Here is a 25,829-nt window from a genome sequence, read left to right on the forward strand (position 1 = left end):
CTTTCTCTAGATCCTTCTATAGTTTCTGTTCCAAGCATGAAACCCTGGATTTGTGGCATCAAGTCCAATTATCTAGAACTCTAGATTTTGAGTGAGGGTGCTTTGTTGGCCAGATCAGGGCCTTCCTACCTAATGTTCTTCACGGTTCTTGAGAAGAACTATGGACTTGGTGAAGTTGGCACAAAATCCAGAACTGTATTTTCCTTCCCACGGTTAAATATGGTTCATCTAGGGTTCTTTCTATATAGAACCTTGAAAACATGCATGCTTAAAAGGTTCTTTGCATGGCAAAAATGTTCTTCTGCTTGATGGTGAATGCGCTGTACATGGTTCTATACTAAGCCTTTTTGAAAAGGGTTCTATACAGCACCAAAAACGGTTCTGTTACCGTTCCTAGGTCAAGCTTGTACCATTAAGAGAACCCTTTTCTCCATCACTCTGAAGAACAATTTCGTCATGCAAAGAACCATTTAAGCATGCAAAGGGTTCTTTAAATGTTTGTGGCTGCATAGAACCATTATCTTTACTGAAGAACGCTTAAAAGAACCCCATTTTTAATAACAGTCAACTGTGGGATGTGCTGAGGGTTCTAATCTTAGAATATATGAGTGAAAGCAGTGGTTCCCAACTTTTGGCATTGATGTCCCCCTTGTCCTGCACATTGTAGCCTGTTCCCTGCCCTAATATAATTACTTTAGCTTGGCAGGGACTTGGCAATCAGCTTATTAGCTAAAGGGCATCACATTGCATTAGTAGTTAATAGAATATTCCAGAACTGCTTCACATTTGTAGCATATAATAATTCAGCACCTGCCCTTTGGCTTTCATTATTAGTGTATTACTTTACTAAATACAGGAAAATTTGTCATATTGCCTGTGATAAATGAGCATATCACTGTTGTCGGAAGAAAATCTCATATCTCCATTTCTGACGTTTTCGGTTTTTGATAAGATTTGAAAGCACCCGTTACCCTTTACATTGTCTAAGTTTCACAATGAATGGACTAAAGGAAATGACCCAGAATGACTTGGGAGAAAAGTCTGGTTCCATTGACTTACATTCAAAGTAAAGTTTGCTTTTTCCTTCTCCTGTAAAGTTTTGAAGATACAAGGTTTTCTTCTGACAATATGCTACAGATGCAGCGGGTTACAGCAAAGAGCATGTAATCATGCAGCTAGTGCCAACAAAACAGCCTGACAGAATCAACCACAGGCTTAAAATTATATGGTTGGAACGTCAAAAGGATCTGGAGAAAGAGGGTTGATAGCTGGCTCCGGATTTAGACATTCTCTCCTTAACACTTTTTCCTTAGCATGAAATACTGAGAACTCAAGTCCCAACACTTTCCTATGCACAATGGTGCCACCGTGTGACAACATCAAATAGCTTTCCGCTACCAAGACACTGAACTAGAAAATACAATTCAACAGTTTTGTCGGCTGCTTCTGGGACGCAGCACATTATCCTAGCATTCCAAACCAGGACAGAACAAAATTACAGGCCTAGCTACTTGGCACTGGACTAACTGTTTTAGCATCCATCAGGTACAGAGAATTGACTGGCCAATGTAATAAAATTTCAGGGGTAATCGGGTCACATGCTTGTGTTCAACATGTACATGAACGTTGCAGGACATCCACCTAAATTTACCCCATTTTCCCTTCTAAGCTACTTTCAAACATAGTTTGATTCAACAGTGCAATGTAGGCCAAATAAATAGATGTAAACAAGATTTCAAATCAAACGCTCCAAAGTCAGAAAGATGCAGGAGTGGCGCTGAAATGACAATTCTTTTGATGATCTTCTGACAGCTGCAAAGGATCACGAGTATATATGGGGGCTGGGTTGAGGCTTTAAAAAGGGGACAAGGCCTTTCAGTTCCACCAATGAGGTCCTGTCTAAAGGCACTGGTTATCTACGATCGCTCAGTCCAAAACTACTAGACTAGTGCTGTGCTTTGGGACCTCGTCAGAACGGAGCGTTTCTAGAAAGATGTGAGAAAAATAACATGCGCTAATTTGTTTCAAAATTTGACGCCATCATGTCAATTGAATTAAGGGGGAGGGGGGCTCACTTTCCTAAACAAAACTATCAAAAATTTAGATCGTCGAGCATTCCTGCTTCAAAGGACCTTATGCTGTAGACCTGAGACTTGTCCCCTTCTCCAATTTATGGACGTAACAATAATAATAATAATAATAATAATAATAATTATTAAAGGCCAAAAATAATGTAGAGGGACCAAAACAGAGTGAGCCAATTCTGCACAAAAAAAAAAAAGCACGCCAACTTCTGTGAGGTTTCTAGACATTTACAAGAAGAAGAAGAAAAAAAAAAAAAAAACCAACAGCAATTTCCTACTCGACAGGTGACATCCCTTAAAAGTCTTCTTTTTTTGTCTTTTGTTGTTGTTTTTTGTTTTTTTGTTTTTTTTTTACTACAACAAATACAGTCACACAATACAACATCCTTCTGGCCAGTTGAGAAGTAGCAGTAGAAGGAAAAAAAAAAAAAAAATCCCAAAACATTCTGAGCCTCAGACATGCCGAAGAAGGGCCGGATCTGGGCCTATGAAGAGAAACAAACTGATCACAGAGAAAAAGAGAGCAAGAAAGAGGGGGAGGGAGAAAGAGAGAAAGAGAGAGAGAAAGAGAGAGAAAGAGAGAGGGAGAGAGAGAGAGAGAGAGAGAGAGAGAGAGAGAGAGAGAGAGAGAGAGATGGATGGTGAGTTGTGAGCTGGAGCGCGTATTCATTTTTTGAGGGGCTGGTAGACGGACGCGTTGGGGTCCAGGCCAGAGGGGCTGGTGTCCATAAACTTGGAGGAGTAGTGAGGCGTGACCGGGTTCATGTTGCTGGTATCTGCTGAATAAGCGATACTGGGCATGACAGCCATCACCTCTGCGATCTTCTGTTTCAGGTCTTTTATCTCTTGGTCTTTCTGCAGGATCTGACCTGAATGCAGAAGAGGAACATGCATCAGGTTTCTGTACCAAGCAGATGGTCTGAAAGCCATTTCACTAAAACAAAGATTCACATTCATGCAGAGCGCCGGGCTCAGATGTCTGAAGAAGGCTGTGGTATGAAAACTGTCATGGGGGGGAAAAAGAAAAAAAAAAAAAAAAAAAAACGGGTGCTGCTGGATACTATGGGAAAGTAAAGCTCTGCTTCTTTAAAAGGAGCTAAATGCTCTGTTTTTGTTTATTTTTCCACTTACAATGTTTGTGCCATTTGATTTGTACCAAGGCAGCCAAATCTTGCAACCTCTCCTTATCCCTTTAAACAGTAAAACAGACTGTTTTGTTACCGTGTCTTAAAGACCAACATTAGTATCTTTAGCTACGTTCACATTACAAGCCTCATTTCTCAAATTCTCAACATTTTTTGCTCAAATCTGATCTCTGACACAAAGGTTCACACTTGTTTAGGTAAGTGAGCCAAATCTGTCATTAATGTGAACAAACCGGCGTCCTGAAATGACCAGCATGTGCACATCCTACTCAGTACAGTCACGTGAATTTTTTAAGTTATTAGAAAGTTATTAGAGTGAGACAAAGGTGAAAAAAGTTGGTGTTGTTTTTCAACCGTTTACAGGCTTTAACTTCTGTTTAATGCTGCTGCCATGGTAATGTTTAATGACGGTGCACGCGCATGGAAGAAAAAAAACAAAAAAAAAAAACAACATGAATTCTGATCTGAACGTTCAAATCAAGGTCGCATGACCACAAATCGGATACATATCATATGTATATGTAAGTGACCCAAAACATCAGATTTGTGTGTCCATACAGCTTACAGCTCTGAAAGCATCAGATCTGAGTTGCCTTAGGGCAAAAAATTGGATTTGCGCCACTTAAACCTGGTAATGTGAACACAGCCTTTGTTCTGATTGGCTGCCCTCTATTATATCTTGTTCAAAAAGCAATCCAGGCAGTGCAGAAACAGACCCAACAAATGGTACTATCACCCCATGATAACACAACCATTCACATTTATGGAATTTATGGAAATATGAAGTTCTTATCCAGAGTGACTTAGAATTTGATCATTTTACACAGGTAGGTGAAGGCAGTGTTAGGAGTCTTGCCCAAGGACACTTACTGGTATAATACAGGGTGCTTGCCCAGGTGGGGCACTGAACCCCAGACTACAGAATTAGAATTTACAATCATTTGTCACTGTGTTTGCATACTGTGAAATTATACCTCTACATTTAACCCAGCGGTGCAGTGAAACACCAACATACATGCACACTACTGAACACACACACTAGGGGACAGTGAGCAGCCCTATCCACGGCACCAGGGGAGCAATTGCGGGTTAGGTGCCTCGCTCAAGGGCACTTCAGTCATGGACTGTCAGCTGAGGGGATCGACCCGACGACCTTCTGGTCACAGGGCTGGATCCCTAACCTCCAGCCCATGACTGCCCCCAGCATAGAAGGCTGAGATGTTACCTACACTATATCAAACACGACAGATTTATTTCTGCAGCGTTGTTTCCTTGTATGGACTAAGGACAGATTAGTACATTGGTTTTAACTAATGCGCATCAAACTCATCTCTGAAAAGCAAGGACATCATTCATGCTGTGGGCCATTTAAATGTGAGTCGCTGAAACAACCTGACTGCATAAATATGATTCTCCTGGACTTATGCAGTTCCTGCAGCAGGGTACAGACCTTGTGCGATCTCCAGCTGTCTCTTGGCATCACCGAGAGCAGAGAAGAGGTCCAGCTTGATCCTGGTCTCAGCACTCAGACTGTTCTCCAAGTGCTGGGTTTTATCCTGCATTGCTGACAAGGCTGACATTAACACCTCTGTGTCCTTTTCATTCTCCTTATACTTATGCAGCTCCTATGGTGGGACAGAGGATCATATACACAGCCAGGGTCAAAGAAAAGAGTGAGCTGTTCAAAATGTCAAACCATTAATGGTTTTTGCAGTCAGATTTTTAGGAGAGTGAAATAATACTACTTAATTTCAGTGAACTTGTAAATGCAACACGCACCTGGACTTTGAGCTCGAGGTCACGGATCTGGTCCTCTTTGACTTTTATGTCCAGTGTAAGTTTTTTACACTCAGTCTCGAGTTCAGAGATCCTCCTCCTCAAGGACTCTGTACACTCCCCTCTGAGAGAAACAGACAGACAGTTCATCATCAACACGGACATAACTGGAATGGTGTGGAATGGGCAGGACATAATTAAGACTCTACCGGCTTTATCAGGTTTCTTAAATATTGAAAACACTGGTTTGAGATGGCAAAACTTGAGATGCCAAAAAAAAAAAAAATGAACAGTCACTTTCATGAATGCCTTTAGAATAAAGTTGTATATTCATGCATATATAATAGTGCGCATACATTAGTTATAACAGTCTGCAGCATTTCAGCTCATCTTTGCCCATTTTTATAAATCGCAACATAGGAAAAATGAATAAATAAACAAACAGGAGCCCAGCACTAGGGCTGACAAAATTAGACAGCTAAACATTCATCAAGTCAAATGGAAAAAAGAATGCACATTTAAATGCATAGCAGCTGTACTGCTGTGATGAGCCATTTCCAATTAGCAGAGCTCACAGAGCAACACACTCTTGGATGTATTATCTAAAATACTCCCACACTTCAGCTGAACGTGGGCAAGGTTTTTCTTTTTTATTAAATCTGCAGCTTGTTCTCCAGAGGAATCCATGTTTTGACCAGGCGCAGCCATCTTACTTCATAGTGACACGCCGACGCATGTTATTCAGATCGATGTTTTTCATAATCACTGGCAATTACGTTCATGAGTTGCCCCTGCCCAATTCTGAATAAACAAATGTTTACTTAATATTATTTACTTAATATTATTATGCACTAGTTACAAAGTTTTTGTTCACTACTGTCAGTTTGCTTGCAGCGCAGACACTGTTCTTACAGCTTATCACTGGAATGAGGATTTTATAGATCACAAGTCATTTTCAAAGATACGCATATAAGCACAGATAGGCCTACGCACTATTTCTGTGGCCCCCAGGTTGAGGTTGAGAACCACTGGTTTAAAAAGCTGCATGCACTTAGGGATGCTTAGCAATTTGAACTCAGTGCCCCTTGCAGACTGACACTGACGTGGAAATTCAGTGTTTACTGTAGTAATATATCCTCCTAATTTTCTTTACAAAATAAAATGTATTTAAAAATGTAAGGTATAACCATAATATAATAAATATGAATACATGCACACCGTAGATTCACCAACACAGGTTACACGATACCAGCACACATCCAATCAGGACAGTTTTCAGTGCCAAAGTTTCATACAGCAAATACATTGACAAGCCATCATTAAAACACATGCTTAATTTGCCAAGCTGCCTTGTAAATCACCTGCAGCTAATCAGGACTGTTGTGATACTATTTGAGCAGTAACTGATGGTAGTTTTAGACATATGAACGCAGCAAGAGTTCCTGTATTCCAAGTGTGCACAGGTGGTTCATGGCTTTTTCACCTGCAGGACTTTAGCTTAACCACCTCCCTTAAACCCCTGAATATTCTGCAACCATTCCAGCAAAACCTCTATGCAGCTGTAGCATTAAGGCAAAACATAATTTTAGATGTGTCATACGTTTTTAAAAGATAGAGGGAAAATAAATAAATGGTACCTGGAAGCTGCAGCTAGAGCTACAGCCCTGGCTGCTGTGGCCTCCTCCAATTTCTTACGCTTTTTCTCTTCTGCCAGCTGCCTCTCTGCTGCTGCTCGCGCCTCTTGCTCTGCCTTTAGACGCTTTTCCAACTGCCCCAATGTCTGTTTATCCTTTTGCTTTGCTTGCACAGCATTATGGAGCCTACACACACACACACACACACACACAAAATCAATTATAGCTACAACATCTGAAAGGTGCTACATGAACAAAATGGAACACAAATAGCATTGCACCAAGTCTGATACCGTATCAATATCAGAGCAGATACTGGCACCTAAACAAAGTACTGGTATCGGCGATGGGGATTGCCAATAACTATGACCAATACCATGAGGCAATTTCTGATGCGCTCGCGTGCTGCAGGGTTCATTTGCACCAGTAGACAGAACAACATGCTGGCAGTGTGGGTTGACAAACAACAGTAAAAATGCTAATGGCAGAATCTGTAAAACCAGCATTTTGTGGAAAGGCAGGTAGTGGTTATATACCACATAAATGAAGCTCAGGAAAAATGTTATTTTATTATGCAACAAAGAGCCTAAAACTCGCTATCGGCAGCCCCTTAACTCAATAGCTAGAGTTAATGTCAGCCCAGGTTGTTTATTGAGGGAGTGAAAGTCAGGAGACATGATGGAAACCGCCGGTCTCTTGAGGTACTGATAGCCTTTAGCTATCATTTAGCCTTAAGCACATCGGTCCGCTAGCCATGTCTGTGTTTCCACTAGCCCTGCCTGAGGTGCACCTCTGTCAGCCAGTTGCGGCTCATGGCTTCAACAATGGTGATAAATCCTAAGCTCACCTGCTGCCACTGTTAGCGCGAACAATTGCACTTTGTTTTAATAAATTTTGTATTTGCACTAATTGCAGTCAGAGACGTAACTTAACCACGAGTGAATGGGACGCACAAGACCAAAAACTTGTGAAATTCGAGAACAGAGAAGATGCAGCGTGCTTACATGTACACGGCATAGGTTTATCCATATATCACTCAGTTCTTTAACTGACTGTTTGGCACAATGAAAACTTTTACATTTAATTCACTTTGATATGGCTTTAATTACTAATTACATAATAGTGAATCAACAAAAAGAATATCTATATGTACGTGTGTGTATTTGGAATTGTATAATTAAGCAATAAATAAATACATTAGATAAGAGTTAGTATTGATACTCTGCATTACCCGATACTCAAGGACCCGGTATCTGTATTGGTCATAAAAAGTGGTATCGGTGCATCTCTACTAATTAAATCCTTCTAGGAGTTTTTGGTTGGAATGAGCAAACTCAGTTCTTACTTGGTTTGCAGCAGTTCGTTCTCCTGGCGGAGCTGGCTGAGCTCAGAGCGTATGCTGCGCTCGGAGCTGCCCAGGGAGCCCAGCTGGCTGCGCAGGTCTTGCTCTGTCTGTCTGCTCGCCTGCAGGTCCGCCTTCAGCTTCTTTACGTCCTGCTCCAGCCTGGTAGTACGACACACAACACATGCAATGAGTGCTCTTAAAGCAGCTTCATGTTTAATGAGAAAATGCAGTTTAAGGGCAGATAAAAAGTTCAAAGCAGGCAGGCCTGTTTCGGCTCCGTAAGAGGACACAAGTGGGTAAACAGAAATGTGAACGGCAGAGGAAATCAATTCTACAAATGACATGCAATGACAAACAGAAAACTTAGATAATATTTCCATAACAAGATAATAATTCCATACACAAACAAAAGGGAAAAAAAGCAAAAAGACAACTCATTGTGTTTAAATAAAGCCAAACTGGCCTTTTCTCTATTTTGGATGAGTGACCAAGAACCCTCAACACTGAAAGGTCAGCTGAGTATGGTTCTCTTTTAGGGAACTCAATTTGAAGGCTGTTTGGATCCCTGGATACACTTTTTTTTTTTTGGTTTGGTTTTCTAAGTGAGTTAACACACATCTGCACATTTTAACACACAATTACTGTTTCTTTGCTGAATTTAACACCTTGAAAAATAATAATATATATAATGAAGTCTGTACAAATGTTGTCTGTCAATTTTCCTATTTGAGTGCTCACATTTCTAGTCACTCATCAAAAATTAAGAAAACGTTAGTTTTCTGAACACAGTGAGTTGTGTTGTGCTTTTCCTTTTGTTTGAGTGTTTTCATGTAGAAATACTATCCATGTTCTCTGGTGATTATGAACAGAAAACAAAAACCTAAAACCCCCCTAAAAAACCATGGAATAAGCACACGTTTTGAGAAGGTTTGTCCGAAAGATGCCTAAAAGGTGCTTTTCACAATAATTAAGCAATATTGGTTTAAAATATTAATAATAAAGTTTAGATTATGTCTGCCACATTCTAGAGTGAGTCAAAACAAAAGGCCGAAAACAAAACGCAAATTTAGTAAATTTCAACGTATCATCATCACTTTAAATATCATTGAGATGTGAATGAGAAGTTGGGATTAAGTGGGAATTGACACTGCATCAAAGTATGATTAAAGGGAAAGTTCACCAAAAATCTAAATCACAATTTTGTGAAAATGGACAAAAGCACAAGCAAAGAAAAGCTCTTACTGAGGCTGGGCAAAATCAGTAGATATCTGAAGCAGCCAGTGCTTGAAAGATAATCACCCATGTTCAGTACATGGACATTTACAGCCTAGCTTAAAAAAAATATATATTTACCATGTAATACAATGTTCCCTATTACTGTTATTAACTAAGGATTGTTAAAGTAACAGGCACATTTTATACAGATATATTTTAATGGACTGAGTATCAGCTATATTAAGCTCTTTTCTGTGGTATCGGTGCAACCTGCAGCAGTGAGGCAAGTGTACCAATCAGTTTAGATGTCTGCATGTGGAGCTATTTTAAAGAGAAAAATCTTGTAATCTCTGCAGTGCTGGTGTTTGTTGCATTTGACCTTGTCCCATTTCCTCTGAACACAGGCAAGTGAAACGTGAGAGCGCAGCGACCACGCTTTACGCCAAGCATCTGCAGTTTAAAACAAGCGTCACGCCAGCAAAACCAGCAGAAAATATGCCATGGCAGGTTAAAAATGAAACTACTGCGAAAACTGCACTTAAAACAGCAACACGTTCAAAACCAAGAGAAAGGAGCACGCCACAGTGCTCATTATACAGCAATATAAAATTACACTGCATTCACAGCACTCTAAAATATTTTTGATAAGCAGTTGAAAAACAAAGGCTAGGAAATATCACAGTATTTATAATTATTGCGATAAAGTACATCACAATATGTCACAGTATGCTTCTCCGACCAGATCACGAATATTATCGGTGCTTAAAGAATACTGGACAACTGCATGCTTGACTACAGAGAACATAATTTGATCAGTTTAACTAGTTTTAATGCAGCACAATATGTGTATTCACAATTTTATATAATACTTTATTTTTTATTTATTTTTTGATGTGGCAGTTTGTCTGTTCCAAATGATCAGATGTCAGGAAAAATGAATACAGCGATGTATCATGCATTGTGAAAATTTCTTTAAGTAATGCGATTATGTTGTTCCCCCATCACCCACCGCCACTGCACATCATTTTAAAAATTAAGTCATTTTGCTCCAGCATTTTAAAATGACTCACTCACTCACACTGGATCTATTAATAATAAACATACTATTCAAGTCACTAAATAAAATCAGTGCAGAATGTCACACTATGCACACATTAAAAACAAAGTGAGTTTTACTCAGCCTAGCATATCCTAACTAACTAGTGTGGCTGCATTATGAAAACAAAGACTGTATGCAGTTGTTATCACTCAAAATGAATACTCTGAACCAAACAGGGTCAAAAAAATATAAATAAATAAAAACTGGATTCTTAATTTATAAGCTCTTAATTATTATTACTTTTTTTCCTCTTTGTATCTCACGTGTGCTGACCAATCACTTTAAGACTAAATGCAACAGCAGAGCTCGGCCGTTTCGATTCAACAGACATATCACAGTCTTCTCGCTTTGTGCTGTTTACAATCTGACTGCTTGTGTGGGCTTGTGTTTGTTTTACCTGACCAGCGCCTCAGGCTTGCTGAGCTGGTTATTGGGGATGCAGTTCTCCACAGGATCTCGATGTGAACCTGCTCCTTTACCCCCACACTTCTGCTTCTTCTCCCCCTTGCCTGAGGAAGAGGATGACGATGGCCCACTGGAGGAGGAGGGCACGCTGCCGTTGGCGGTCCCGTGTCCGCGGGGCGATGAGTTCCCCCCAACTCCGCCCCCCCCACTGGCGTTTTTGTAATTTTTTGAGGAGGTGGAGTTAGAAGAGGATGATGAGCATGATGATGAAGAGTTGTCCTCTTTCAGTAGCAGATTCTCTGTGCTGCCCAGCAGCTCGGAGCTGCTCAGTCTCTTACTGCTCACGTGATTCTCCATGTACTCCAGCTCCTGTGCTTTATAGTCCACAGCAGGCAGGATACTGCTACCGCTGCTGTGATGGTTCTGGTTCTGGTTGTGTTGTTTCTTGGACTCCCGGCCCTCGGCCTTGCCTCGCTCTTTCTCTCGGTACTCCAGCTCCGGTAACGAATTGGACGTGGGTTTCTTGCCGCCGGCTGAGCCGTTCTGAGCTACGGGAGGGGAGTCAGTGTCGTGGATACCTTTGGCTGCTGCAGCTGGGGAAGCATAGGAGAGAGTGAGCCGGAGAGATTGAAAGACAGATGAGAAAAAGGCTGAAACATTTTGCCATTATGTAGTTAGTAAAACATGTATTTTCCATTTTAAAATATTTCCTTCATATTCCTCAAAACTTAAAATGTTAGGGCTGGGCCAAACAGCATTCTACAGGCTTTGAAAACTTATTTCTGAAAGAGTACTGAAATATTCCTTCTCCAAACGACCCTTTAAAAACAATATTTAACACATCTTTTAGTCGTCTTCTCACTGGAAGAGATACTTTTCCATTTAGCGTTTCAGTTCACACCAACTGTGCTAGTCTAACTTCTGTCAAAAATTATGCAAAAAAGTGAAATTTCATACAGATATAGTCAAATCACAAAATGTAAGTGTGGAAGTTGCCGCTCCTGTGCTGTACTAACAGTGTGTGGAGGAGACTCTTCTTTGTTAAAGCAGCAAAAACGTCTAGATAAACAGAACTTCTGCTGTCAGGTTTTAAACATTCTGCAAAACTGTTTCCTTATAAAAGCAAACGGGGCAAAAATGAGCTGATATTCACATCTAAAATGATTAAGTGAAGAGTGGAGTTGGAGGCTTGATCACCAAACATGCTTATTTAAGATGATCCATCATCTAACGTGTTATGCCTCTGTAGTATAACAATCCCTTAGTGCAAATTTTGGCTGAACATTTTTCTTATTACCTGACAATTTAAAGAGATTCTACACATGCAATTTCTTTCCTTCAATGGTTGCACTGAAAACGATATGGCGATATGACGTGGATACCTGCCACAAATTTATCATACATCCAACTAAACCAACTATCACTTATTTTGAACATTATCTATCTGCTGAATAGATATTACAGTAAAAGTAACATCTGTTTAGCCAAGCTATATCCATTCACCGAACTCCCTTATTTCCCTTCACGCCTCACCTTCCTCTGCCTCTCTCTCCTGTTTCTGCAGCATCTGTTGTTCGGGTGGCAGGGCCTGCTGGAGGAGCTGCATGTAGAACTCGTTCTCCTTCTGCACCTCCTTTTGCTTCCGCAGGCGCATCTTATAGCTCACATAGCTTTTGAAGCCAAAGCCCAGCGTCACCACTGGGTACCCAATACTACAGACAGAGACGTGTGAAAGATCAGTTGGAGTACACAGGCTGGGATGCACACAAGTAAGGGGGGGGGGGTGCAAAGTATAAAGAAAAATGTAATTATCATCAAAAAAAATACATTTAAAAAAAGATGAGTTTTTCATTAAACTGGGTTCATTTAAATATGTCTAAAATGCCAAGAAAACGTAAACATGGATTTTAGCATCACAGGCCTGGAAGAGCCTAAAGGTTTTCCATGATGCATTTCCTTACAGCTTGAACTAACCGAAAAACAAGAAATGTGTTGGAGTGAAGAAGGTGTGAGAATCAGCAGTGGGGCTTTAAATAGTCCAACACAGACACTAGTGTAACCTAGTATAACCATACCTTATGAGTTTAAAGACCATCATCGAAGTAAGGCCATCAGAATGAATCAATTAAACAACATTAAAAAAGACAATTACATGTTCATTTTAAAACATTCCATTCTATAAATAAACAGTAAATGGAACATGACATACAGAAGTTCTGGTCTCTGTAGAGGAGGTGTTTACTTTTACATAGAAAATCAACAAAACTTACATTGACCAGGGGCGCCCAAACTTTTGCATGAAATTAAAATACACTTACAATGCAATTGTATGCAAAATTATATTAATATATATTATTATTATATATTATTATGCAGCTACCTAATATTTTTCATGTACCCATCAGCTGATGCCAAAACAAACGTTTATACACTACAGAAACTGTGATGTAGAAAAACTGAACTGGGACTAGATTCACCTCAATTAGTAAACATCAACATTTATAAACTATAGAAATTGGGACAGATCTAGTACAATAAATACAACATCAAATACTGTTTTGGAGTATTGGTCAAAACTAAAAATGGGTACGATGCCAGAATATCTGTCGATACGGATACAAATCCAATATCACTGCTCATCCCTACTAGCTAAAATAAAGGAACTATAACCAGGGAAACATTTTGCTGTTTCTTTTTATTTCAAATATATTAAAAATCACATATTTACCTTGATCAGTGAACTCATTTTTACTTCACTAGGTCTTCAGGTAAGTACAATAAATTTAATCTGATGTCTTTAAATAGGGTTTTGAGTAAGCAACGTAGAAAAGCAGATAACACAAGAATGTATGTACATTTTCTTTTACAAACCGTGTGGACATGAAGGAAAAACGCCTGGAACTATACTAAACAACCTTATTTACGCACATAATTTTGTTTAGCAACCAGCTCTGCAACTAACAGACTGCCCTAATTAAACTTAATAAAATATCTAATAAAATTTACAGCTGTAAGTAATATCAAAAGTGAATATACATCATCTTTAGTTATACATCTCTGCGATCTCTAGTGAAAATCAGCATTACTGTACAAGTAATCAAATAAACCAAGGCTCCTTACAAAGTAATGTCCCACCTGCTCTTATGTAGGCTCTGCGGCTACGACTACTGCCATCTCATGACATAGTTACTGTTATCATATGACCTACGTCACTTCACTTCACCTTTTGTTGTCCAAGGAATTCTGTGATTTTTCAGGCTAAACTTTTTCCCCCTCTGATATCTGATCCAGTATTTTCTGCTAATACTAATCCAATACTGATAACAGGGGGGCTGGATTGGTATCATTCATAAAGACATTGTAAATGGTCATGGTCTCTCTCACAAACCACAAAAAAGTTAAATATTTTGTAACATTTGTAAAAACTATGTATTGTACAGTATTGTATGGTTTCCAATGTTTTTGTCCTTTTTAAAAAGCTCTTATTATTTATTCAAATAATCAGTAGATTACACTATTACTAATGTAACTGACAGCATTAGCCCTCTGTTTATTTCCTACGAATGCAAAGCCTAAAAAAAACAAAAAAGAACAGGTGTGACACTGAAGGTCCAGCTGGTTTTGGTCTAAAGTGTTAATCATGCTTGTAATTTGTTTACTTCGGTGCAATGATTAGTGTCTGTAATTTGCCTGTAGCAAGAGACCTCATTCTTCAGAGAGGATCACTTCGTCAGGATGTTCAAGGGTGACTTAAGGTCACTGTCACAACACCGTGTGATGAAGTTATTGCTTAAGAACAGAGAGATAATGCAATACTTCCCATGTGAATCTAAGAGGACGTGACACTGTCACTACTACGTTTTAACCACTCCTTACCAGTGTGCTGCGAAGGGACGACACAGATCCACATGGAAATCCTTCAGATCTTTGAATCTTATAGCTGCCTCAATATAAACAAAGAGTATCCACAGCGACACAGTGGGGAGACAGACCCCCCTTTCTGTAGAGAGAGAGGTAGAGAGAGGTAGAGAGAGATGATGAATAACGGTGATCTCCGATTTTTGTTTTCCTTTTTGATAAAATTCTAGTTGAAATTTACATTGTACGGTAACTTGTTTGTTCCCTTAACTCCCACTAAAAGTTTAAAAGGCTGATATAATCACTCTTGTAAAGAATATGTAGCTTTGTATTATTATGTATTATTTCTCACTGCATCAAATCACGACACGACTGTATTGAACTGAACCAAATGAAGTCTGTAAATCGTTACACACCTCATGCCTATTCATTGAATTGTCATCTTCAGTTGAAACCAGAATAAAACACCTTTGTCAATTCACCATCTAATGAAAAGCGGTGTTAGAACGAGGAGTTACTTGTCATATCTGGGTTTAGTGACTAGCTGACAGCTGTTCACCAAGCACAATACACTAAAGACAAAACAAGGCTGCACACACTCACGTCATACTCAAGTGTCAGCTTTTAATAAGGGATCAGCCGATGAGTGAGTCATTCGAGACACGGCCCAGGTGTGGACAAGGAGATCGAACGCTGCTTTGTTGCTCAGGCAGAAATAGGCAGGTCAATGGCTGGTATTTGCATGTGTGTGTGTTCAGGGAGGGAATGCCTTGTAAGGGTGCTGGAGCATGACTGTGTGATCATGGCACTGTATCGAGTCAATCAATGTGCGTATGCAGAAATACTTCATAAGCTTAGCTTTATTCAACAGCTCAAAGTGCACGGAGAGAAGTACCTGAGTGGAGCTCTTTACATGAATGTCCTTTACTATGAATGACCAGTCTTAAATACCTGCCGTAAAACTGTATAAAAGCTTGAAAATGAAGTGTACGCGGTTTATTACAGTGAGCTGCTTAGTGCTTTAAAAGGATACTGACAACTGGAAACCTGACTAATATTTGCACAGTGGTTCCAACATCTTCAGCATTATGTTCAGACAAAAATAAGACAACAAATAAGAGCAATAAACAAAAAGGCAACAATGAGAACTAACCAAAAATAGTGCTTCAGAATTAACCAAACGAAAAAGCCCTTCAGAAGCTACATGAATCAAAATTATCCATATATTACATACAGTTAATTTATTATTCAGGTAGTAAGAATGTAATTCTGTGGATTTATAACAGACAATTCATCAGGAAATGTCATATCACCTTGCTTTGATTAGATTATCATTAAAGTTATTTTAAAAACAAACATTTTTTGAATACACAAACATCAATAAATGAAAAATGCCTGTGAACAACAACCTGTTGGATGTTTATGTTTGAATATGGGCAGAAAGTTTAAAAAAAAAAAAAAAAAAAAAAAATCCACCAAAAAAAAAAACACACTTCAGAAATATTATTATAACTGACATAACTGATTGACATTTCCCAAACTGATGTTGCTGAATAATCACTTTCATGCTGATGCATCACGAGCCATCAATGTACATTAACACCCCTATTAAGAACTGTCAGTAGCTATTATTTGCAATGTTGCATAATATTCATGATGTTGTTGACTGCACAGACTCAAACTATAACTATTCAATCTGTTCACCCGCCTTAAACTAAACTGAGTGCCTTTACATGCGCTCAATAAACCGATCATAATCGGATTTCTGCAGTTACCTGATTATTCAAATCGTCATGTGAACAGCACACTCTGAGGTCTTAGATCAGAGTAAGGTCTAGAAACCTGATCAACAAATCTGATAAAGAGGCTGGATTCTAGCTCAGTAATCAGACTTCTCAGTGCATGTAAACTTACTCTGACGTCTTTCAGATTTCTCAGTCTGCGCATGCTTGAGAACAGACCGGGGTCCCAGACATAAGCAGGCAGCGTTGCCTCGAGAAATTCCTCATCATCTAGATGATGCATGTTCATATTTTCAGGTAAAGTGGTATGATGTTAAAAAAAACAAAGTGTCATAATTAAGTTCTAGCTGTATGTTACGTTTATTCCATGTCTTCTTCTTCTATGAGTTTATTGACTGGTTACAAAGCAGAAGTCTGATTACTGTCTGACTCATGTTGACCTGGAGTTTCCCATTTGGGAATTGCCCATTTCCTTCTGAACACTCCAGTGCATGTAAACGTGTTGATCAGATTACTGACAAAATCTGATTTTCTGCAGTTATCAGATCATTGAGTGCATGTAAACGCACTCAGCGGCATATTCATGTATTCATTCGTGTCATCAGAACAGGCTTTAAACAGCAACTAGTGATTTTCATAGATGTCCTCTCGCTTTGTTACACTGATGAACTTCTAACAGAAGTCACGGATCATCAGTGGTTAATCTAAATACATCATTTCCGTATTCACTCTTCATACAGTCAAATCTTTATATTGTCATGACAGTCCAAACTTCCCTTTTTAAGATTAACAAACAAATGAACTACAAGCACAAGTGCCATCTGGTTCCATTGATACCTTCACTGTCAGACTATGTAGACTGAAACCTGCAGTTTCTAGAATGCCTTTGAGAAAACTTCACTGACTGATCTGTTCAGTCAACTTAACGCTGTCTGCTATGTGTTCTATAAAATGCACTGAGATATGGTGTATTTATAGACTAGAGGAGTCTAGAGCTTATAAAACGGTTGTGTAAATCATTTAGCACTGGAGACTATCAGCCCATGTGGCACATAAGTGTGATGGTGATGCAATATGTGTGAATAATCCTTTAATATGCAGGGAATATGGGCTGCTGCTAAATATCGCCCGACATTCCATACAGACACAGTGCTTGCTTCAGATTGTCACATGGGATTTGCAGAAGTATTTCACTCTCACTCTCTTCTGCTCACGCTCACAGTAAGTGTTGCAAAATACTGATAAAACTCACTGAAGCTAATCCTCTGGGTTTAAAAAATAAATAAATAACAAAAATCGCAGAAATTTTGGAAATGATTCATCAGATTCAAGGCTTGTGAAGTATTAGACCTTTTCAGTGCATTACCTGATGAAAAACTCTCTCCAATCACATTAAAATGCAGTAAAACAACTATATGTGTTTCCAATGTGGCAAACGATCACGCAGAAACGTGGAATAAACAGATGTTTGCATTGTCTTCTAATTTGGGCAAATGAACGAGGGCAGAGGACACTCAACAAGCTGTTAGCCACCCTGGACAACACCTCACACCCTCTGCATCCTACACTGGATGAACAGAGAAGCTCAGTCAGTGGCCGGCTGTTAGAGCTGCGCTGTGTGAGATCTTTCTTACCTACTGCTATAAGGCTCTACAACAATTCTCGTTACTGCAGAGACGGTACTGATCTCCTGCTGTCTGAATGGTGCAGAACCACATCACTGTATCTCTTCTCTGATCAATACACACTGTGCAATATATCACAATTATTACTGTAATGACACTTCACTATGCACTTTACACTACAATATTAATGCAAGTCAGATGTCTATAATATGTGCTGTTAGACTACCTCATACCACGAATCTGTCTCATCTGCCATGTAAATATATACTTTTATACTTTATTTTATTTATCTTGAACTTTAATTTGTCCCTAGATTTATTTCTATTTTGTATTTTTCTACATAGTTTATGTAAGTTTATGTATAATTACATGTCTTGCTACTGAAACACTGCAATTTCCCTCTAGGATCAATAAAGTTCTCCATCTATCTATGTATCTGAACACCTTCACAAAGGGGGGGTTGAAATAGTGGGTGATGATCAGGGGGGGTTTTGGCAAATCTGTCTTCACATATGGCTTTAGTAGGAGCAGGCAGGGAAGCTCAATTCAGTTTGAGCCGTGTTTATCATATGTACATGAATGACTTAGATGAGGGAGTTCTAATTTGAAGAAAAGAAAAAAAACAAACAGGTGAAAGAACAATGTTCCCTTTCTTCATCTGTATTATCCTCTCAAAGAGCTTTTAACTTCTGGACTCCATATTTAACCCACTTTATTTTTACAAAACAATGCAGTATTGGGTCAGCTAATTAATTATCTACTAATGTAAGTGAGCAAATCAGTGTTTAAAAGGGTTCAATGGTAAATTATTCTTTTACATGAGAGCCCTTTTTCAAATTATTTTAAACGACATGCAGAAAACTTTGAATGCACCCATCAAATACTTCCATTTTTTTAAACCATCCCTTCAAACTATCTAGAATATTTGAATATCCTATAAGAACAGGAAAAGCCCAAGACATGCCCACAGACAGTGGCATATCCCATACACTGTAAACACCCTGGCTATAGTGACAGTCATGAGTGACACCACCAGTCGTTGTTGCTGCGCATTAAAACTGTAAGCGTCTAGCTATAATGCAAACAACGGTGTAATAAACCTTCATAAGTACTGTTAACAAATGTAGAAAAGCTTAAATAGCCCACTTGCTGATAGTTTTATCTAGGACTAAAATCAGCAGGAGAGCAGCGAGAAGGTTATGTACATATTTGACTATATGTGGTTGGTTCTTTCAAAGATTTGGGTGACTTGCACCAAATTTAGTTGCGTCCAATTCAAATCGAACAGAAGAAAATGGCATAAAATGTTAATTTAAAAAATCTCTAAACAGAAAAGACTAACAGCATTCTCTCGCTGCCTGCTCATAGTAAAAATATAAAATCTATAGAGAATAGTTTTACAAAAAATGAAAATGAGTAGACAGGGGCTTTCATAAATTAATGGAAAAAACATTTCTATGGTTAATCTCTTATTACTGCTGTTGTTATGGTACTGTTTCCACTTATTTTAATAGAAAAATGGTAACTACTTGTAATAGCATTGAAAGTAATGAAACAGAACTGATAATCCACAATTTTGCTGGGTCTGAACTGCAGTGAGCAGTGATCAAGGTTTTTATGGCTGTTCAAAAATCACTCAGTACTACAGCAACAGCCTATGCTGGTTTCCATTATCCTACACCTCTGTACAGGGGGCAGTCATGGGCTGGAGGTTAGGGAACCGGCCCTGTGGTCCCCAGCGCTGACAGTACGTGACTGAGGTGTCCTTAAGCAAGGCACCTAACACCCAGTTGCTCCCAGGGCGCTGCTGATAGGTCTGCCTACTGCTCCGGGCAAGTGTATATGCCCCCTAGTGTGTATGCATTCACTAGTGTGCATGTGGTGTTTCACTTCATGGATGGGTTAAATGCAGGGGTGAATAAGGGTCCCAATAAGGGTCACTTCATCTTAATACTACTAAGAACATCAAGTCAAGTCAAAGCTAGAAGAAGAAAACATATTTGGACTGTTGAGTGTTAAGACGGATGCTGTCGATTCAAACAATGGAAAGTCTTGCAAGCTGTGCCAAATTGCAGTCCAGAGCATGTTTCCACATGGATGTGCAATAGGTTCATAAACGTTTTGTTACTTGACAAGCTTTCACTTTTTCCAATATTTAGTTTATTGAATCGCTTGAATATTGCTGAATTATTATAAGAATATTTGCTGCAGGCCTGCTTGAAACCAGTGATAGCTTGATTGTAATTTATAAGAAAATTAAGACTTTGCAGCAAACAAGACAAGCTGAAAGCAGGATTGTTGGTCTTACCTGTGTGCCAGACATACTGCACCCACACATATGTGCTGGCAGCAAAGAACAGCCACTGCACAGGGATGAAGAGCAGGCATATGATATCTGATGTAAACGCCACACACACAAAGAACACTGAAAAAGCCTGCGAGAGAGAGAGAGAGAGAGAGAGAGAGAGAGAGAGAGAGAGAGAGAGAGAGAGAGAGAGAGAGTGAGAGAGAGAAACGTATCACTGATCTGTTTATCAATTTGAGGGATTTGTATATTTTTCGTTAAGCACAAATAAACAGCCCCTGAAAATCTCTTAATATTAATGTCTCCATTTTTAGTTTATTAGGGCATTTCCCGTTCAATATTTTATAAATCATGTGCTTGCAAAAAACTAAGGCTACATTCACATTACCAGGTAGAAGTGGCACAGATCCGATTTTCTGCCCTAATATGACTAAGATCTGATGTCTGGACACACAAATCTGATCTTTTCGAATGACTTTCATATGTGGTCCTAGATCAGATTTGTTTCCGATTCGTGGTCATGCGATCCCCACTGCACGTGCAGCATTATTCAGCGTTACCATGGCAACAGCGCCGAACAGAAGTTAAAGCCTGTAAACGGCGGAAAAGAAACATCTCACCTTTTCACCTTCATCTCACTCTAATAATGAAGCTGAGAGGTGATCTGAGTTAATTATCTTCTCAGCAAAGCTCGTTCTGCTCGTTAGTTTGTGCTGATGCACGTGATTCATTCACATGATGTTACTGAATTGGATGTGCGCACGTGGGTCATTTCAGGACACCGGTTTGTTCACATTAATGACAGATTTGAATCACTTACCTAAATGTGTGTGAATTATCGTGTCAGAGAGATTTAAGCAAAAAATCTGAATTGAACAATGAGGTTTGTAATGTGAACGTAGCTTAATATGTGGCTACAAACTGCTTTTCTTCCAGATACTGAGGTAAAGAGGAAACGAGATTTTTAGAGGAGGGGGGGGGGGTCTGCCTTGCTTGGTTTCATGTTTACTATACCTCAGGCAGTGTAATCTGTACTTATATTGTTACACTCCTAAAGTAGGGTTGTCAGGAATGGGCAATATGACAAAATGAATTCATCGCCATGATAAGCCTTTCTAAGTACATCATAGATGTACTAAGTACTTAAAGGATTCCACCAGTTTTTCTACATTTCTGCCTAATTAAATTGTTAAGATAAACAAAGTCATTCAGAATGATCTGATGTGCAGTAAGCCCTTCCAGAAATAATGGAACCAAACATCTGAAGTACTTAATGCCTCTAAAAGCTCCCTCACAGAAAGTTACTCCACAAATTGGTTATGAATACCCTGCCCGTTGTGTGAGATGACACCATAGCTCTGAGACACTATTTGAGCCTAAAAAATTTATTATAAAGTCATTCATTGTGGAGAGGTTCATGTACGGCAAGCAAACTTATTTTTTTTAGATTTGGCAGAACCATTATCAACACTGTATATAAAACTCAGAAGCTGTGTGTAGGTTTAACGGTCACTTTGAACAGTAAATAATGACTATATTTGCGTTGCAGACATTACAATCCTTGGTTTCCATCATCATTACCATAAAGAAACGTGAGTTGGTAAATATCTCTAGAACAAACCATTTCACATCAACGCACCCTGAATGACTGTGTACATTTCAGTGACTGAATTGTGCAGAAATTTGGAAAAATTTGTAAAGTTCCCTTTCAAGAAACCCCGACTTCCTGATTTCACAGCAGTCCACAAGTGGTCTAGCAGTACGATTTCACTGCTCATAAGCAACATTATTAACATTACGCCATACTGATGTAAACATACTGACCAAGAACAGAGAAAATACAAAACCAGCAAACAGAGATGCTCACCAGGCCCTGGTATCTGAAGGAGTCATAGACACTCCTGATGAACAGCCAGAAGGGCCAGAGGTACTCAAACCTGAACTCCAACACAAAGTCGGCCAGCAGCACCAGTGCCCACACCACCAGGAACTTCAGGTACAGGAAGGTACTGAGGGAGAGAAAAAGAGAAGAGATCAATAAGTGTAGTTATTCTAGAAATATGATTTACAGGTTATAGGCAGGCAAATGCTGGAGTACAGTACTCAACATAGTACTTGTTGATCTCTAAAAGAACCATCAATAAAATATGCGCATATATATATATATATATATATATATATATATATATATATATATATATATATATATATATATATATATATATATATATATCACACCCACACACAAAGGCACATTTCATACTAAGGATGGGCACAGGTAATCCTGTATTCGTTTCATAATACTGATAACAGTTCCACTACACAAAGCTGGAAAGGCTAACAGTTTAGGGAATTTACTGTAAAATGTGACAGTTTTGCGTGTATGTATATTATGCTTTGCTACTACGAAACAGTAGTGGCTGAATGTGTTGCCGAGGACAAGCTGTTCAGTAGGCAGAGATAGTACAGCTAGCTCTGGCATGGCATTTTTGCAAACTACACTGGCTGATACGGAAATTGGAAGGTAAAAAAATGTAACCACGATACTTTAAGATGTTTCCACAACACATGTCCACATTTTTTATTTTACTGACACCTAGTAAGCTGGAACACACAAAGTAGTGCCACATTTAAGCACAATAGGAATTATTATGAATACAATGATTTGTAGTCACCATTTCACATACTATGCTGCTGATACTAATTCAATTAAACATTAAGCTCCCCTTGTAATAAATCATACAGAGGTGCTGGGAAGACTCCTCTTTATGTGAGTGAGGATCAGTCTCTCGAAGCACTTCATGACTATGGGTGTGAGAGCAATGGGGCGATAGTCGTTCACGCTTGAGACGGTGGTTTTCTTTGGGATGGGGATGATGGCTGTGGCTTTGAAGCAGGCAGGAACAACAGACTGTGCCAGGGAGATGTTGAAAATGTCCGTGAAGGTGGCAGCCAGCTGACTGGCACACGTTTTCAGGACCCGCCCTGGAATGCCATCAGGGCCTGCTGCTTGCTGAGTAGAGACCCGCGTCAGTGCTCTCCTCACCTCTTCAGTAGTCAGTGTGAGTGGTGCATGTGGGGGCTTCCTCTGTAGAGAGGAGCAGGGCAGCGTTAGCATGTTGAGACTGAGCAGTGGTCTCAAAGTGTGCATAAAAGTTACTCAGTTCAGCAGGGAGGGAGGCATCTGTGGTTAATGGAGCACTAACTTTGCTCTTGTGGTCCGCAATTGCTTGAATCCCTTGCTACATCCGTCAGGGGTCCGAGTTAGTGTTGAAGTGGGCTGCGATTTCTGTGCTGTACTTGTGCTTTGCAGCCCTGATGCCAGCCTTTAGGTTGTGTCTGACAGCTCTGAGCTCCTTGCTGTGGCCAGATTTAAAGGCTGCATCACGCTCTTTCAGCAGACCGCGGACTTCACTGTTCATCCATGGTTTTTGGTTTGGAAGTGTGCGGATACGTCTAATTTGAGTCACGTCATCTACACACTTCTTGATGAATCCAGTGACAGATACATCCAGTGACAGATTGCATATTCATTTACATCAACCAGAGACTCTGTGGTTGCTGCAGTTTTGAACATGTCCCAGTCAGTACACTGAAAGCAGTCCTGTAAGACTGACTCCGCTCCGTCAGGCCACACACGCACTGCTCTCACTGTCTCTTTAACCCGTTTCAGGACCTCATCAGCAGAGAGATGTGATCACTCTTACTGAAAGCCTGAAAGGTTTCCCCAGGTACAATTTCAAGGGGAAATAGAAGTAAAGCTGCTTAAGATGCCATGACTAGTGCACAGACAGGAACAGCCCCTCGGCAGCTCTGATTGCCTGGAGTTTTGACACATTCAGACCTTTTACAGCAAGCAGATGTGAAACCTGAGCGCGCCGTGTAGCTGAGAGCAGAAACGATTTGCGCGCACGTGCAAATGCGCAGGTGAAGAGCACCATTGAGCACGTTTTCCAGTTTTTAGTGAAAACCAGTGTTTTACACAAGCAAGTTCTAAAAGGGAAAAGTAACGTTTTGCAGATTTTCAGGTTCTGAATGAAACCAGAGCGTTTTGTTGAGCAAATCTGAGGCGTTAACCTGCGAACTTCGTGCTGACAAGTGTGCTCAAGTTCAGTAACTGTGCGCTCAGAGCGCCGCTTTCCTCTCAAACCGGAACATTCCTCTCTCAAACATCACAATATTCTCTCAAATATTTCGCCAAAAAACAGTAGTAAACAGTAGTAAACAGTCTACTGAAAACCAGTGATGTCAGGTCTAAGTCCTTCTTTTGTATATAGGAGTAGCAGTACTCAGAAAGCACAGGCTCATTAATTATAAGAAAAATATCACCTGATGAAAAATATTATTAAATATACTATATTAAATATACTGATACTGTGGCATACTTGGAAATGGGATATTTCTGCATAAAATAAAACAATTGGGCTCCAGTGACTGAAAAAACCATGTCTAATACACTTAAATATCTTCAATGAGCATATAAGAGCAGTATGGCAGTGTAATTACATTTGTACAAAGCAACTTGCATCAGAAACTTTCATAAAGAAACAAACTTTTTTTGCAAGGCCTGCATTTCCTGCCTTTCACAAAAATGTGTTTACTGAAACCAGTTAATCTTGCAGCAACAGTAAAGCAGTTTCCCCATAAAAATACAGGCATTTAGTTCATATACAAGTCTAATTAACTCTGGGTTTACACACATTTATTCATTTCCCTGTATAATAGACAAGATGTAGCGTTCATTTAGACTGAGCTCTTTAAAAACACAAAGAACTCACTGGCCAAGTATTCAGAGATTCAATTGTTCTGGGGCTGGATAAAGAAAAACATTCGGTTCCGAAAAGGCACCGACAGAATCAATGAATTGTTTGTACTGCTGAACAATTCATTACTTCTGTTTGACCCTTTGGACAAAACCGGCATATACATCAAATTCCATCTGTTTGAGATTAAATCAACTGTTCTTTGTGTATTTTAATGGAAATAAATCTAATAAATCTGGAGCTTAATGCCAAAAGGTTATTACAACAAATTCTAAGGTGAAGGGATCTTTGCAACATGCAAAGCAAAGAGAGTGAAGCATAAACATGCTGCTGCCAAAGAGTCTCATCATATATTCCAAAACTAGACACCGTCAAGTCTTTTAATGCATGAAATTACACATTAACCCTCTGCCCCCTTCCTGAAGTTTCCCTACATGGCACATTTTAGCACAGACGTCACTAACAGGGGGACCGCGGTCCAAGTCCGGACCCAGACGCTCTCCTATGCTGAGCTGGAACTATAACCGATAAACTATGGAGAATTATTTAATCTCAAAGGGGTGGTCCTGTTTTAATCGACGTAACATTTGAAGCCTTTTCGGTATGGCTTTTAGCAGCCCAGGGAACTCAGACCAATCGCATTCGTTGTAAATATCACATGTGACGCTACTCAGACAATCAGATCTATACATTCAGTTGTTGAATGTATAAGATGTTGATATAACTACTGGGCTACTTCAGTAAACAGTATATGGCAATATACTCAATATGCTCAATTCAATGCTTTATTCAGACCTGATTTTTCTGCCTTTAAAGTTTGTGAGCGACACACG

General features: G+C 39.5%; 1 protein-coding gene across 1 annotated transcript in view; it reads right to left on the reverse strand.

Moving 5' to 3' along the window:
• maco1b (macoilin 1b) overlaps positions 1-25,829 on the reverse strand; it is a 33,946-nt gene that overhangs the window by 432 nt on the left and 7,685 nt on the right. The window contains exons 2-11 of the mRNA XM_017695465.2: positions 22,101-22,242; positions 20,237-20,363; positions 14,580-14,703; positions 12,237-12,415; positions 10,696-11,296; positions 7,985-8,143; positions 6,643-6,825; positions 5,009-5,129; positions 4,680-4,854; positions 1-2,953 (exon numbers count right to left, since the gene is read on the reverse strand). The exon at positions 1-2,953 is cut by the window's left edge and continues 432 nt beyond it. Of these exons, the coding sequence (XP_017550954.1) occupies positions 2,751-2,953; positions 4,680-4,854; positions 5,009-5,129; positions 6,643-6,825; positions 7,985-8,143; positions 10,696-11,296; positions 12,237-12,415; positions 14,580-14,703; positions 20,237-20,363; positions 22,101-22,242 (2,014 nt within the window). The 3' untranslated portion in view covers positions 1-2,750. The remainder of the gene's footprint in view (positions 2,954-4,679; positions 4,855-5,008; positions 5,130-6,642; positions 6,826-7,984; positions 8,144-10,695; positions 11,297-12,236; positions 12,416-14,579; positions 14,704-20,236; positions 20,364-22,100; positions 22,243-25,829) is intronic.

Source organism: Pygocentrus nattereri, chromosome 5 (assembly GCF_015220715.1).
Source record: "Pygocentrus nattereri isolate fPygNat1 chromosome 5, fPygNat1.pri, whole genome shotgun sequence".
Classification (NCBI taxonomy): domain Eukaryota; kingdom Metazoa; phylum Chordata; class Actinopteri; order Characiformes; family Serrasalmidae; genus Pygocentrus; species Pygocentrus nattereri.